The sequence below is a fragment of the Podarcis filfolensis genome (genome assembly GCF_964270895.1).
Source record: "Podarcis filfolensis genome assembly, chromosome: 4".
In the NCBI taxonomy this organism is placed as follows: domain Eukaryota; kingdom Metazoa; phylum Chordata; class Lepidosauria; order Squamata; family Lacertidae; genus Podarcis; species Podarcis filfolensis.
The window spans coordinates 82,938,987-82,953,820 of record NC_139607.1 but is presented as its reverse complement, the minus strand read 5'-3'; the positions used below and the strand labels follow the sequence as shown (position 1 = coordinate 82,953,820).

Sequence of the window (14,834 nt, the reverse complement as noted above, 5' to 3'; positions counted from 1 at the left end):
GCTTTTGTGTGTATATGAATTCCAGAAAGCACATATTAGCATTCAACTAGCTTTATAACCAGCCAAATTCTTTTTTAAATTAGACCAGCACACAGAATTTTTCAGCTGTTCTCTTCCTGTCTCACTGATTTCTTGACATATCTCATATTCAATTCCTCCAGGGTACGTCAGCAAAATGGAATAGCTAATTCGTAGTATGATTAGGAGGGCTAGAATAGGAATCAACAGTTAGGAAACCCACACAGGCTCAAATATAGTAGATTTGAAGCAATTTTGCCCTCCTCTTCACCCTAAATGCACCCAGAGCAGCTTACAGATTAATAATAAAGCATTATCATAGTGACCACAAAACTTCCATGCAATCAGTATTAGTCTATAAACAAGAACACTTGCACAGGATACACATTTTTGTTTCGGAAATATTAAATTTGTTTGAGTCAATTTTTGTTGTTGTTGTTGTTTAGTCGTTTAGTCGTGTCCAACTCTTCGTGACCCCATGGACCAGAGCACGCCAAGCACTTCTGTCTTCCACTGCCTCCCACAGTTTGGTCAAACTCACGCTGCTAGCTTCGACAACATTGTCCAACCATCTCGTCCTCTGTCGTCCCCTTCTCCATGTGCCCTCTATCTTTCCCAACATCAGGGTCTTTTCCAGGCAGTCTTCTCTTCTCATGAGGTGGCCAAAGTATTGGAGCCTCAGCTTCAGGATCTGTCCTTCCAGTGAGCACTCAGGGCTGATTTCCTTCAGAATGGATAGGTTTGACCTTCTTGCAGTCCATGGGACTCTCAAGAGTCTCCTCCAGCACCATAATTCAAAAGCATCAATACTTCAGCCTTCTTTATGGGCCAGCTCTCACTTCCATACATTACTACTGGGAAAACCATATCTTTAACTATACGGAGCTTTGTTGGCATCGAGTCAATTAGGCTACTAAATATTTTTCTACTACATAGAAATAACTCTAATAATTATATAACTGGTCAGAAAATAATTCAGCTAAGAAAAAGCTTACACTTGCATGGCAGTCCCCCCCCCCTTTGTGGAGCACTCACCCTGGTAAGGTACACCTGTCCCCCACATTATTAATTCAGAAGAAGTTTAAAAAACAGCACCTGGATAGCTCAGCTGGCTACAGCGTGGTGCTGATAACAGGAAGAAAACCACCACCTGTTTCGGCCTTAAGTCTTGAAAGAAATTCTAAATACTTCAGAACAGTTAACCACAGGTGCTTACCTGAACTGCCTTGGGACTTCCTGCATCATCTGATTCTTTCTTGCTCACATTCCAGGCCTTTTCTGTGTTCGAAGACTGTGAAACTGAAGCCTCCACCCATTCCTCTGATGAATCCTAAAGACAAATTGGGGAGGCGGGGTGTAAATCGAAAATTTGTAGAGGACTGAAAGGTCTTTATGCCTTTAAAATCAGTCCAGTTTAAAAAAAAAAAACAGTGACAGACTTTCAGAGGGCTACCTTATGTAATGAAGAAAAAGGGAAGTAGAAAGAAATTTCAAATTAATAGAATTGGGGTGGCATTACATGCATTCACGAGCAGGAGACATGCAGATAAAAAGTGTCTGTCAGGAATGGCTGAGATGCATTAAAGCAATTTTTTTCAAAAAGAAAAGCAGGACCAATTTATTAGCTTGGATGCCATCACCATTAATACAACGCTAAATAAGATTGCAGACTGCTGAACGTTGAACCCACTGTTTCAAAGAATAATGATGTATGTATATTTTTCCTGTATTAAAATGACCTCTTAAAAATGAGGCAGGTTTTCCCAGTATCATTTGATTCTTACAAAACTGGGTTTATAGCACTATAGAATGGGGGTGAGGAAAGAAAAGGTAACATTAATACAGCATTTCAATTCTTTTCTTTTAAATGAGATGGGGGCAGAATTAAGAAGGCATTCAGGAGAGAAACCTAATCAAACTGTTTGGGGCCAAGTCACTTGAAGACTCATATTTCCATTTATGCCTGCAGACCGTAAGACCATCGTCTGAGGCCCTCTTCTATGTGTCCCTGCCAAAAGAGGCAAGATGGGAGGAAACAATGTTTTCAAGGGTAGCACAATTATTGAATAGCCTCCCTAGAGAGACTCACTTGGTGCCTCAATTGCAGTCTTTTTGCTATCATGTGAAGCCCTTTTAATTTTCCCAGTCTTTCAAGTTTTAAGAATGTTTTTGTGTTTTGCATATCTTTGATGCTACAGTTTTATTTTGATGTTTTTTAAAACATCAAAATACATTTTAAAATTTTTTTTAAAATTGTCCAGTAGCACCTTAGAGACCAGCTAAGTTTGTTCTTGGTGTAAGCTTTTGTGTGCATGCACACTTCTTCAGATACACTGAAACAGAAGTCACCAGACCCTTAGATATAGTGGGAGGGTGGGGTGGGATTTTTCTCAGGAGGGTAGTAGGAGATGGGTGATTGACTCAATGGGTATGGTAAACCTGCTGACGACTGTTAATGACTGCAATTAGTCCTACAGGAAAAAGCAAGGGATAGTATGCAGATGATTAGCATATGTAATGAGACAGGAATCCAATATCTCTATTAAGACCAGGTCTCTCCATAGTTCCTGATTCATGTTACATTTTATATTTAATGGGCTTTTAAAAAAAGACTGTGAAAATTTTCATAGTGAACAGTACTGAATTAAAACACTACAAATATAACAGCATTGTTGATTCAACCCCTGATTTTATATGAGAAGAACCTAAACACTGAAATAAGACCAGGTCAAAGTAAATTCACAGACTAAGAGAAAACATGCTGGCCATCAGATATAAGGAGTTGCCTTACACAAAGTCAAACCAGTGGTGAAACTAGCCAAGTATAATGGAGTCTGACTGGCAGTAGTTCTTCAATGGTCTCCTGCTTACTTAAGGTCCATTAACTAGAGATACCAAGAACTGAACCTAGAACCTTGCACATGCAAAACACATGCTCTAATTTTGTATGATGTTTCCCCTGAGCAGCACTATGGTACAGATCACAGCCACTGAAAATGCATCAGTAGAAGCAATAAATTTGAAGAAATATTTTCCTTCCCGAAGCATCCCACTAAAAGCACCACCATCATCATTCTGCCTGGCAGGACAACATATCTAATGGCTAACTGACATCTGTGCTGAGGCTACTACAGAGATGTGATGAGAGACACAGTGAGGAATTTGCCTCTTATTTCTGCTTCTTCCAGAAACACCCGCAAATGTGAGCAGAAACAAGTGCTAACTTGATGATGTACTGCTGTGAACTCAACTTTCTGTCAATTCGCTGAACAAATTGTATCTGCCACTGGTGTTGAGTTTGAGAGGATTTATAACGACAACAGAGAAAACGCTCTCTTGGTGTAGAAAAATACATTAAGATCGTATTAAAACTTTCTTACAAAATAAAAAATTGCAGCCAACGTTAAGCCCAAACAGATATGCTTATTGCACCCAGTTGGTATCAATGCCCAGCAAAGGCCCAAGAGATTAAGATTTTTAAGAGACACCAAAATGCTACCAGTACTGGCACTTGCCTTAATTCAGATGCTATCCAGTTACAGTGGAGACTGAATCCACACTCTTTGTTTTAAAAGGGATTTATGTTGTATTGTACTGGCAATAGTACTTTAAACGTACAACATATTTGTCCTTTAGAAGTACATAAAAAATATATGAGCGACAATGTCAAATACTGGTGGCAATAGCTTTCGACCTACTGCTGACTCAGATTATTAAAACTTACAGAGGTGCTATCCGATGAATCATTGTTTTTTTCAACTTTATGCTTCTTGCTCTTCTTTTCTTTTTTATGTTTTTTTGAACGCTTCTCCTTTTTCTTCTTTTTGGTAACAGAATGTTCCTAAAGAAACACCGATATCAACACGTCAGGCTACAAGACTTGGAGTAATAAGGCACACCTTATTTTATGAAATAGCAATATGAATCTACATGTGAAATAAACATACACAGTGGTATCTTGGTTCTCAAATGCCTTGGTACTCAAAAAACTTGGAACCTGAACGCTGCAAACCTGGAAGTACTGTAAGTGTTCCGGTTTGTGAACTTTTTTCAGAAGCCGAATGTGCTCTGTTTTGAGTTACACACTTCCGTTTTGAGTGTTACACTGAGATCTTTCTGTTTTTGGTATTTATTTTGCGTTTTTGTGTCTCTTTTTGTTTTTGTGACTGTGTGGAACCCAGTTCAGCTAATGAATGACTGACTGTGTGACTGCAGTACATTCTTTATTGCTTTCATTTTATGGATCAATGGTCTCATTAGATAGCAAGATTCATGTTAAATTGCTGTTTTAGGGGTTGTTCTTAACAGTCTGGAACGGATTAATCCATTTTGCATTACTTTCTATGGGAAAGCATGCCTTGGTTTTGGAACACTTTGGTTTTGGAATGGACTTCTGGAACAGAATAAGTTTGAGAACCAAGGTACCACTGTATGTTGATATAAACTGTAGCCAGTGCTGTGCAACCATTTTTCCAGAAGCTTCAAATTGTTATGACGAGATTTCCTGAACTGTATCCCAGATTAGATTAGCAGAGATTAACACAGTTTTGAAAAGTTAAACGAGAAGCTATAAGAGGGTCCACAGCTGCCTTCTGTGAGAAATTATACACATGTTCCGATGAAGCGGGAAACTTCAATCCAGGAGATCTCGGGGGTTCAGGTGTCAATCTTAAAGCTCATGCAGGTATATACAAGCGACCCATATAAAAAAAGTTACATACATCCTGTAAATGGAAATACCCAAAGATGGGGCCATCACGGAAAAAGATCTTGCAGAAGATTTGTTTAAAATATTAATCTACTGTTTAAAGAAGCCTCCATCTTCTCCTATATGAATCACATGGTCCTTAATATCTTCTTCAGAGGGCTTTCCCCAGATGCCTCTGGCTTCAGAGATATAATAGACAATAGTGAATAGAGAGCCTCTTATGTAAGTGATGCTTGTTTTGGCATTAGCCAAGAACTTCTTAATCCATTGTTTTTACTATTATTATACCGTTGGTGTTTTAATTTGAAATCTAGTGAAACTTTCTTTTTCATCCTGAAGTCATTGAGAATTTCAGCAGGTGCTATATTTTAGTTTTAGTTGGTTACCTATCAGGAAACAGACAGTTAAGCACATTTGATATTTGCCTTTAAACCATTGTTACCTATCTGCATATCTTTGCAACAGGAACAAGTGAAAGCCTTTTTACAGAACAAATGAACACAACTGCAATGCCAAAAACAGCATCATTTTATATGATGCTGCTGCTTTAGCATAGTCATTACACATTAATCACAAGTATTTATTAGTTGGTGCGACAAACATCACCTTTCCCAATTCTTCTAAACGTTCATTCACATCAGACAGCATCCACGTATCCTCCCCTCGCAGTCGCTTCAGTTCTTTGCATCGCTCTTCTTTTTCATAATCTACTTTTGCCTTAATTAAGAGAAAAGGAGAAAAAAATAACTTCACTTTGGTGAAATACAGTACTCTAATTTTGGGCAAGTATGCAACTTTGTTACTTTAATTTGTCAGACCACTGGTGCATTAGAATAGCGATAACGGCTTTTTAAAAATAGAAGAATTACAATCATTGCTTCTTCACTGAAAGCTGGACTAAGATCTGAAAATTAACGTTATATCTGACCACACAAGCAAAAACTGAATTCCCAATCTAGTCTATTATAACAAAAGCATAATTAAGTCATCCTGCAACACTTTAAAGATTCAGGGCCCATGTTAAAAGCAGAGTTTGAGCGTAAGTGCAAAATATGTATAAATTTCCCCATTTTCTTTTTTTGCAACATAAGCAAAGTGTTAGAGAGTGGATGCAGTGGAACAAGCTGAGCACCTGGCGGCTTATCAGCCAAAGCACAATGATTTATTGGGTCATCACTTCACTCACTCAACCAAGGAATGATAAAATGGCACTAACTTCCACCACGTTACCTCCTCACTCATTTTACAAAAGCTTTCACAGAAGTTCACTATCTGGTCCTGTGGGCTACTGCACTGAAAAATAAATGCCTACAATCGCGTACAGACACTGCTATATATATACAGTGGTACCTCTGGTTACGAACTTAATTCATTCCGGAGGTCCGTTCTTAACCTGAGGTACCACTTTAGCTAACGGGGCCTCCCACTGCCACCGCGCAATTTCTGTTCTCATCCTGGGGCAAAGTTCTTAACGCGAGGTACTACTTCCAGGTTAGTGGAGTCTGTAACCCAAAGTGTTTGTAACCCGAGGTGTTTGTAAACCGAGGTACCACTGTACCAGTGCAACATTACAACCTGCAGTGCTGCACTAGGGCTGTAGGCTGATCTAGGTCTTTCTAACTAGTACAGCAATGTAAATCAGCACTATTGCTATCTACAAAACCTTTACCAGATGTATAACAGGGGTCATACATGCCGCAACACAAGTGCCCTCTTTAGAGATTCAGTCTGAACGCACAAGGACTAGGCGTGTGTTGGGGGCTCAGGGCAGGCTAAACATACAACATCTCAGTGTATGCTACCCCCGACACACCCAACCTTCACATGTTTAGCACAAAGGCTGGAAGGGGACTTCTAGGCATGATCAGTAGGATGCATTTAGAAGCGCTCCCATACTTTCCCACCCAAAGCAGAAAGGTAAGGTTAGAAGCAGGCACGCCCAAGGAGGATGGAGGCATGCCCTGCCCAATTTTTGTCCTCACATCTTCAGGCTGACTTCCTGAAGAAGGGTAAGGAAATCATATCAGGCATCCTGATCGGTCATCAAATCAGGTGCCATCTTTAAAGCCACCAATTAATCTTGTACCTCAAGTAACTCCCTGCTTCATTAAATTTGCTGAGCACAGGCTAGAACAAGCAATGGCATGACCAAGTGGTTTATATTACTAGAAGAAACCGGGATAGGGGTGGGGAGGAGGATATGTGGGAGTGAGTCCGTAAGTGAGTGTGGGTGTAGTTGATGGGTGTTGATGTTGTCTACCTAGTGCCCTCTAGATGATATTAGGCTCCTACTCCCATCAGCCCAATCAAGAAGGCCAGTGGCCAGGGATGATGAGAGCTGTAGTCCAACAACATTTGGAGGCCACTATGGCTGCATTGTGAATTAAACCACAGAGCCTAGCACTTGCCGATTAGAAGGTCAGCGGTTCGAATCCCCGCGACGGGGTGAGCTCCCGTTGCTCGGTCCCTGCTCCTGCCAACCTAGCAGTTCAAAAGCACGTCAAAGTGCAAGTAGATAAATAGGTAGCGCTCCGGCGGGAAGGTAAACGGCGTTTCCGTGCGCTGCTCTGGTTCGTCAGAAGCAGCTTAGTCATGCTGGCCACATGACCCGGAAGCTGTACGCCGGTTCCCTTGGCCAATAAAGCGAGATGAGCGCCGCAACCCCAGAGTCGGTCACGACTGGACCTAATGGTCAGGGGTCCCTTTTCCTTTTATGGCTGCATTATACATGTTTCATTCCTAAATTACAGTATTCCATCATTCCCACATCCAGGTCTGTTACACTTTCATTTAAACTAGCCCCTTGAAAACTTTTTTCAACCAGACTGAAGCAGACACAAAAATCAGGCAGTGACCTCTTGTTCCATTAGCCTAATACAATCACACATAGCTTACTGACATCAATCTCTTTCTTCCCTTCTGTATTTTATAATTAAATCCCCCTGCTAGTTGCTGGTTTCTTTCCTGTGGTACAAAAGCCAAGCCTAATTACTTCACATTTTTCAACTCTCACCCGGTGCAAGCTTTTCATTCTAAGCCAGAGCTCATTAGTGCTGTCCAATACCGCAGAAATACCTGCCAATTTTCCTTTTGCCCTTACAGATTAATTTATACCTTCCAGTAATTTTGCCTCATGTCATGAGCCTGGCTGCATTTAACTTCTATTGTTCCAGGCACAATAGGAAGTCTAAAGCTTTAAATGCACCTAACAGATGTGCGCACACAAATGCACAAATGTATCAACAGGAACTTCTAGTAGCTAGGTTTGCTGTTGCATAAGTGGAATGGTCTCTAGAGATTCTTAAACACTTTCTGAGAGGACATACCAAGATAACAGAAGGTCATGTTTGGAATGTGTGAATGAATTCCAGCTCCTGACTCACTATTTTCACAACATAATCTTCAAAGTTCATGACAATACAACCTCACATTGCAAGAACCATGATCGACTATATATCCTTTGGCATAAACTAACCATATTTTGTGCTTTGGCTACGAAAGTGTATATTTCAGTACCTATCCAGTCACTTTTGCTGATAAAAGATCAACTACTAGCTTTTAAAAAAATGTGTTTCAATAATGCTGAATGCCACTCCATGAGAAACTGAACAGGTATAGATCACAGGAAGCAAGCAACTTACATAGGGGTTACATTCCAAGGATTATGCCTAAAGTCAAAATCATGTATAGTCAAAACACACTGGGTTCAATGATGGGTGGGAGTGCCAAAGCCATTTTCCTCAGAACATCCCATTTTCCACCCCCTTTTTAATTTTATCTTTTACCATGCACGTAAAGCTGAATGTACACAAGTTAAATGTGTGTAAACTGTGGGCTTTCTGTGCAGTCCTATCTGAGTGAGAGATGGAAAGAGAGTGGTCCTCCGGTACGCGCAGCTCTGGAAATGGCATCTCCCTTCTCTTCCAGTGCACTTCTAGCAACATACATCAGAATGATATATGCACACTAAGCTTCTGGCACTTCCTCAGCAAGAAGAGTGAGACATCGTAGAGCTAATTTAGTATTTATTTACACGCTATGTACAGACAAAAGCATAATGGCGTCCGTTCTCTCCAGCTCCGAGAGAACAAACAGAACAAATAAAAGTGAAAGTACATTACAGAGGAAGACATAAGACTGTCTTCTGTTCCCCACACTTGTCCCAGACAGGCATGTGATTTACAACAATCTCATCTGCAGCATCGGAGGAGTGAAATTGCTAACACTTGTTTGATACTAGATTGCCCTAGGTGGAGGGGGATAAATAGGCTGGTTGTAAATTATGCTTAATTGCTGCCATGAGCGGGATTCACCTAACCAGCCACATCAGTGGAAGCCCTGTGCAAGGACTTCCACTTGCGCAATGGGGCTTTCCCCCCCTCACACCCCAAAATTGGCTTGTGGGGGCTTGGAACAACCCTAAAATAGCACGTAAGCAGGGGGAGGAATCATTCCATCTGGCAAGCTGCAGTGCTTGCGCAGATAGAACAATGAGAAGAGTGCAATGTTGTATTCCACCCTATGCGTTTTTGTACACCAAAAGTTTGCTTTGGTGGGTTGGGGATTAGATGTCTTCTTGGTATGGTGAGTAGTAACTGCAGAGCAGTTGCTGCAACAGTGGGACCACATTCCCCTCCAACTTCTGCACTCTCACCTGGCGGGGTGCATGCAAGCAACCTGAGACTTCTCCTAAATGGAAGCCCTCGCTGCTCTTCCCTCTTCAGGCCCCTCTTGGCTCTATGAGACAGAGAGGCGAGGGATGGCGGGGATTTGACTAGGCTGTCACTCACCTGAACAGCCTTTTCCTCCGTCATGTCCTGTGTGCTCATCTCCATCTCTGATGGCTCTGACCATTCTTTTTCCCCCTCCCTGCCTTGCAGGCAGCGCCAAAGCCCATAAATCACTGTCCTCCTCTCCTGCAGGAAGAAGAGACTCTAGAAAGCCCACTGTGCAGGCAGGTGGAAAAACTAGTACATTTTAAAAGCAAAAAAACCCAGAAAACTGAACATCATTATATTCCATTATTTGAAGGACAAAATGTTAACTATTTGAGTATGTTCACCTTTGCAAATGAATATAGAAGCCACTCTAGAAAGTTCTTGCGTAAACAGAACAAATGTAACAAAGATGGAGACAAAAGGACACTTTTAAAAATGCTTTCAAAACCCCTTCTCTATGAAATTTCAGTGAAAATCACCATTTTACCACCATTTGGCAGAGGAATATTATGGTCTATTAAATCCTGCACAAAAGCTCCAATATCTCTATGGAGTGAGGAGCATTTTTCATAAAATTATAGCTATATTCCTGAGAGAGTTGACATAGTTTCCAGGAGGCCCTCTTCAATGTTCTCAGAAGCAATGCTAAAGCTCACATTTTTCACAAGCAGGATAGAAAAAGAATTTCTAATGCACTTGAAGGAACAGTAAAATACACGACAATTTCTATCTGCTGCAACACTGGCTGAGATACAAAGGGCTCCAAGAGGATCAGTGGCATTTAAAAACAATGATTAAAAGGGTTATTGTGATGCCACACTATATTAAGCAAACTAATTTTAAAACTCCTCTCGCTTTTAAAAATGGTATATCCTGTAAGGCCATGGCAGGTGGGGGAAAACGTTTAAGCCAAAACAGAAGCCAAATCCCTCTCAGCCTCAAGTAACTAACAGATCTTGAGATCTAATCTATTGCCTGCTCACACCATAGTTCAGTTACAATATAAATAAAAATTAAGTGCAAATACATCACATCTAAGGGACACGGGTGGCGCTGTGGGTTAAACCACAGAGCCTAGGACTTGCTGATCAGAAGGTCGGCAGTTCGAATCCCCGTGACGGGGTGAGCTCCCGTTGCTCGGTCCCTGCTCCTGCCCACCTAGCAGTTTGAAAGCACGTCAAACAAGTAGATAAATAGGTACCGCTCCAGCGGGAAGGTAAACGGCGTTTCCGTGCACTGCTCTGGTTCGCCAGAAGCGGCTTAGTCATGCTGGCCACATGTCCCGGAAGCTGCATGCTGGCTCCCTCAGCCAGTAAAGCGAGATGAGCGCCGCAACCCCAGAGTCGGCCACGACTGGACCTAATGGTCAGGGGTCCCTTTACCTTTACCTTTACCTTTACCTTACATCACATCTTCTCAAACACAGATCACATATTGAATTTATAAGCAAATCTACAAAGGATAGGCAGAAGGAGAAAACATAGTGACTTGGACTGTCAAACAGGAACCTTTTCATTACTGGATGATTGGAATTCAGTTCTAATAAATAAACCCCAGGTGCTTTAAGTCTATTTTGTTACTTTTATCTTTACTACTAATAATTTAATTATTTGTTGAATTCCAGAATATTATGCACAATACATGAGAGTCAGGTTGACTGAGCTCTATGGAGATTACCTCCAAGAAAATACACACAAGTACTAGATTAATCTCATGATTTCCTATCTAACAGGCTAAAGCAGATCCTACACAGCTATTTTTTATTTTTGTATGAAATATCAATTCAAAATGAAACCTGGTCATTGCATTTGTTTCCACAGTAATCAGATACCTTCAGAAATACTAGTACAGGTGCTGAAAGTGTCTGACAGCACCAGCTGATGCACCCATGATGACATCCCCTCAGGCACCACAACTGTTTTCAAAAAATACTCTGGTAACTGCAATTCTACTAAACCAGTCTCTATTTTGATCCCCCAATCCAAACCAATGAGCTAAACACAACCAAGCATTGTCACTTTCTCTTTCACACATTCTGATCTTCTCCAGGGTAGAAACTCTGTTCTAAATAGCCTTTCCCCAAGGCAGAAAGGCAATCTGCACTAAAGGAATTTATAATCTGCCATGTTGCAACAACCCTAGCAATCTTCCTCAGTATTCAGCCCCATGCCACCTTGCATTTATCAGGTTTGATGGCCATTTGTTCAAAGCTGCTGTTTTGCATACTGCCATCATTTAAATGAGAAAAAACAAACCAAGAAAACTGTTGCTTTTAAGAGCACAACTATGGGCTACAGCAGTCAGGGGACCTTTTCTGAATACAGCATCCTTGAATCATATTTTCCCACTAACATGTAGCATCACTTATTCCAAATCATGATATTCTGTTTCCCTTCACACCATGGGCTGCCACTAGCAGGAATGGGGAAAACATGTGCTATCACAACATGGAGTAAATAATCCAATATGTTGTGGAAGAGAAGGAGAACTCAACTTGGGAGTGCCTTTTCTACCACTGTAATCCTATACACTCCACTGCTTTGCGGCTAAACTCGATTCATGTGAAAGGCTTCGGGAGCAAACCCTGAGAAAAAATCTGTAGCTGCTGCCTTTCAGGACATCTTCAGAAGAAAAAGCTAAGGAGTTAGCCCTACACAATTCCAAAGTGGAGTCCCTAAGATGGTTGGATGGTGCCTTGTATGCCTCCTTCCAACAATTCCTGCAGTCAAGCTAGAGCCAAATGTATTGCTCTGCTCTCCTTTGCACCACATCACCAAGGCCAAAAGGGTGGGGACTTGTCATCTGGGCATGTGCCACAGAGAGGTCATCTGCAACTGTCATCTGAGGCCCCTCACCATGTACCCCATCAACAAGAGGTCAGAAGCTGGCAACACAAGAATGGTGCTTTTCAGTGTCAGCTCCTCACTTATGGGGAATGCTCCACCCAGGGAGGATCACCTAGCACCATCTTAATTAATTTTTAGGCACCTGGCAAACCTTTTCTTTATACATGAGCTTTTCACCCTTATTTGAGAGGTTTCAGGAACTTGTGACCTCTTTTAATGGGGCAGGTTCCACAAGACCTCTCTTCTATTGGAGTAGATTTTTTAAAAGCTTTTTCACTGGCTTGCTTCTTTTAAATGGTTCTAGCAGTAATACTGTGCTGTAAGTCACTTTGAGTCACTTTTATGAGTAAAGCAAGTAATAAATATAAATAATTATAACAAAGTTGGATGTCATCACCCCCAGATTCGCTGATGACAGCTCCCAACGGAAGCTGAAACGGAAGATGTGAAACGGAATGTATGGCAAGATTAATCTCTACTGAATATCTCCCCCAAAGGATAAATCCCACAGAACCGACAATCAACCAAAGCTATCTTCATATTACTTGTGCTTTTCTGAACATTTTCCAGCCCTCCAGCTTCCTTTTTAAGGTGTGGAAACTAGTACTGTACACAGCACTTCAAGTTCAGTCACAACATAGATGTGCATGGTGGCATTATGACATCGGTGGCTTTGTTTTTAATCCCTTTCCTAACAATCCTTAACACATAATTCATCTATTTGGTGCACGTACATTCACCACATTGGACAAAATTATGAAGGGGAGGGGCATTTACAAACAATTTATTTCACACAAGTAACTTTTGTGTAGGAAAGCTATGTGGTGTACAAAGCAACACTTAGGACCGATTGACCCCTAGTACAGTGGTACCTCTGGATGCAAATGGGATTTGCTGCTTCCACGCATGCGTGTGACGTCATTTTGACCATCTGCACATGCGCGAGCGGCAAAACCCGGAAGTAACGCACTCCGTTACTTTCGGGTCGCTGCAGCACGCAACCCGAAAATACTTATCCCGAAGCTACTTCAACCCAAGCTAAGATTGTAGGTGGAAATGCATACACAGAAACCACAGAAGTTCAGCTGTTAAATGCGCAGGCGATAAACGTATAACCTGGCCCTGTGATCTATGGATGAAGGGTGCTTCCTGAATTCAACTTAAAAAAAATAAGACCTAAGGATTCATAGATGGAGACAAACATCCTCATGAAGATGCCCTAAATATAAGAGGGCAGCCCCCCAAAAAGACAAACCCGCATTGGCTTTTCACTAGTTTTAACTGCAATTGCTCCTCTCTCACCTCCTCACCCAAGGACTCATGCGGTTTGGGAAGGGTGCTCAAAACTACCACGCAGGGGACCTTAGCCCCACTCCGAGAACTACATTTCCCAGAGTTCTCGGGGATACTTCCTGTAATTACAGAGGAATTTAAACATGTCCTGCCGTTGCAGAGAGCTGCTGTTCCGAAATAGGGAAATGGCCCTATTACCTGGGGGGGCGGGATTCAAAACAAGGGCTGAAGGGGGGTGGGGAGCCAAAACCTCATGTTATTTACACAATAAAGACAAAAAAGGGGTGAAAAACGTCCCGTCGACGCTTGAATGGGGGCGGAGGGAAGAAAGAGAGGAGGAGGAGGAGGGTTCCTTCGGAAGTGGGGTGAGAACAGGGCCCAATAACGGGGTGACAAGCCGAGCCGGTCCGTCACCTGCTGTAGCAGCGCCTCGCGGTGGCGGCGCCTCTCTTCCTTGCGCGCCGCCAGAGTCCTCTCGCTTTCAAACCCGGACGCCATGCTTGTTAAGGGAAAACGCCGAGCGCCGCCGTAAAGCAAACCGGCCTCTCTTTCCGGGTCCTGCCCCCGCGCTAGTACGCGTGCGCAACCATGTAAAGAAGCGACGTAAAAAAAAGGGACAAGGGAGGAGCGAAAGGTTACGTCAATGGTTTCCTCCGCCTCCTCCTCCTCGCGCGTGCTCAGTGTTCCTAGGCGTTGCCATGGAGCCCCTTTTCCTGTTTGCCTCAAGGGCAGCGTTCGAACGGATGACGTCCAGCAGCTGGATGCAGAGGCGCCACCAGCCTTGGTCAAATGAAGGAAACAGCCCAAGGCTTCATTGGGGAGTTACTATTTTCCTTTCTCTTTAAAAAGAAAGAGAGGGAGATCATCTCAGCGGCATTATTCTTTCCGCAGGGCCTGTAAGACAGAGTTGTTCCGCCTGGCCTTTGGCTTGGAGCCAATTTGATTCCCTCCCTCGCTCTCTTCCTTTTTTCTTTTCCTTCTCCTCCTGCGATGAGGCTACATTTTAATATTTTAATGTTCCATTATTTTAATGTTGTATTTTATTTTTGTTTTTAAGTTGTAATCATTAATCTTGTAAGCCGCTCTGAGCCCGGCCTTGGCTGGGGAGGGCGGGGTATAAATAAAAAATTATTATTATTATTATTATTATTATTATTATTATTTATTCATTATTATTTGTTACATTTGTTAGTCGCTTTTTTTTCTTGCACAAGGGAAAACCCAAAGCAACTTGCAACCAAAAAAACCAAC

The 14,834-nt window shown here is 42.1% G+C and overlaps 1 protein-coding gene across 1 annotated transcript in view; it reads right to left on the bottom strand.

Annotated features, from left to right (window-relative positions):
- Positions 1-14,191, bottom strand: part of CWF19L2 (CWF19 like cell cycle control factor 2) — a 75,939-nt gene extending 61,748 nt beyond the window's left edge. The window contains exons 1-4 of the mRNA XM_083609057.1: positions 13,998-14,191; positions 5,333-5,443; positions 3,743-3,859; positions 1,235-1,348 (exon numbers count right to left, since the gene is read on the bottom strand). Of these exons, the coding sequence (XP_083465183.1) occupies positions 1,235-1,348; positions 3,743-3,859; positions 5,333-5,443; positions 13,998-14,081 (426 nt within the window). The 5' untranslated portion in view covers positions 14,082-14,191. The remainder of the gene's footprint in view (positions 1-1,234; positions 1,349-3,742; positions 3,860-5,332; positions 5,444-13,997) is intronic.
- Positions 14,192-14,834: the final 643 nt, after the last annotated feature.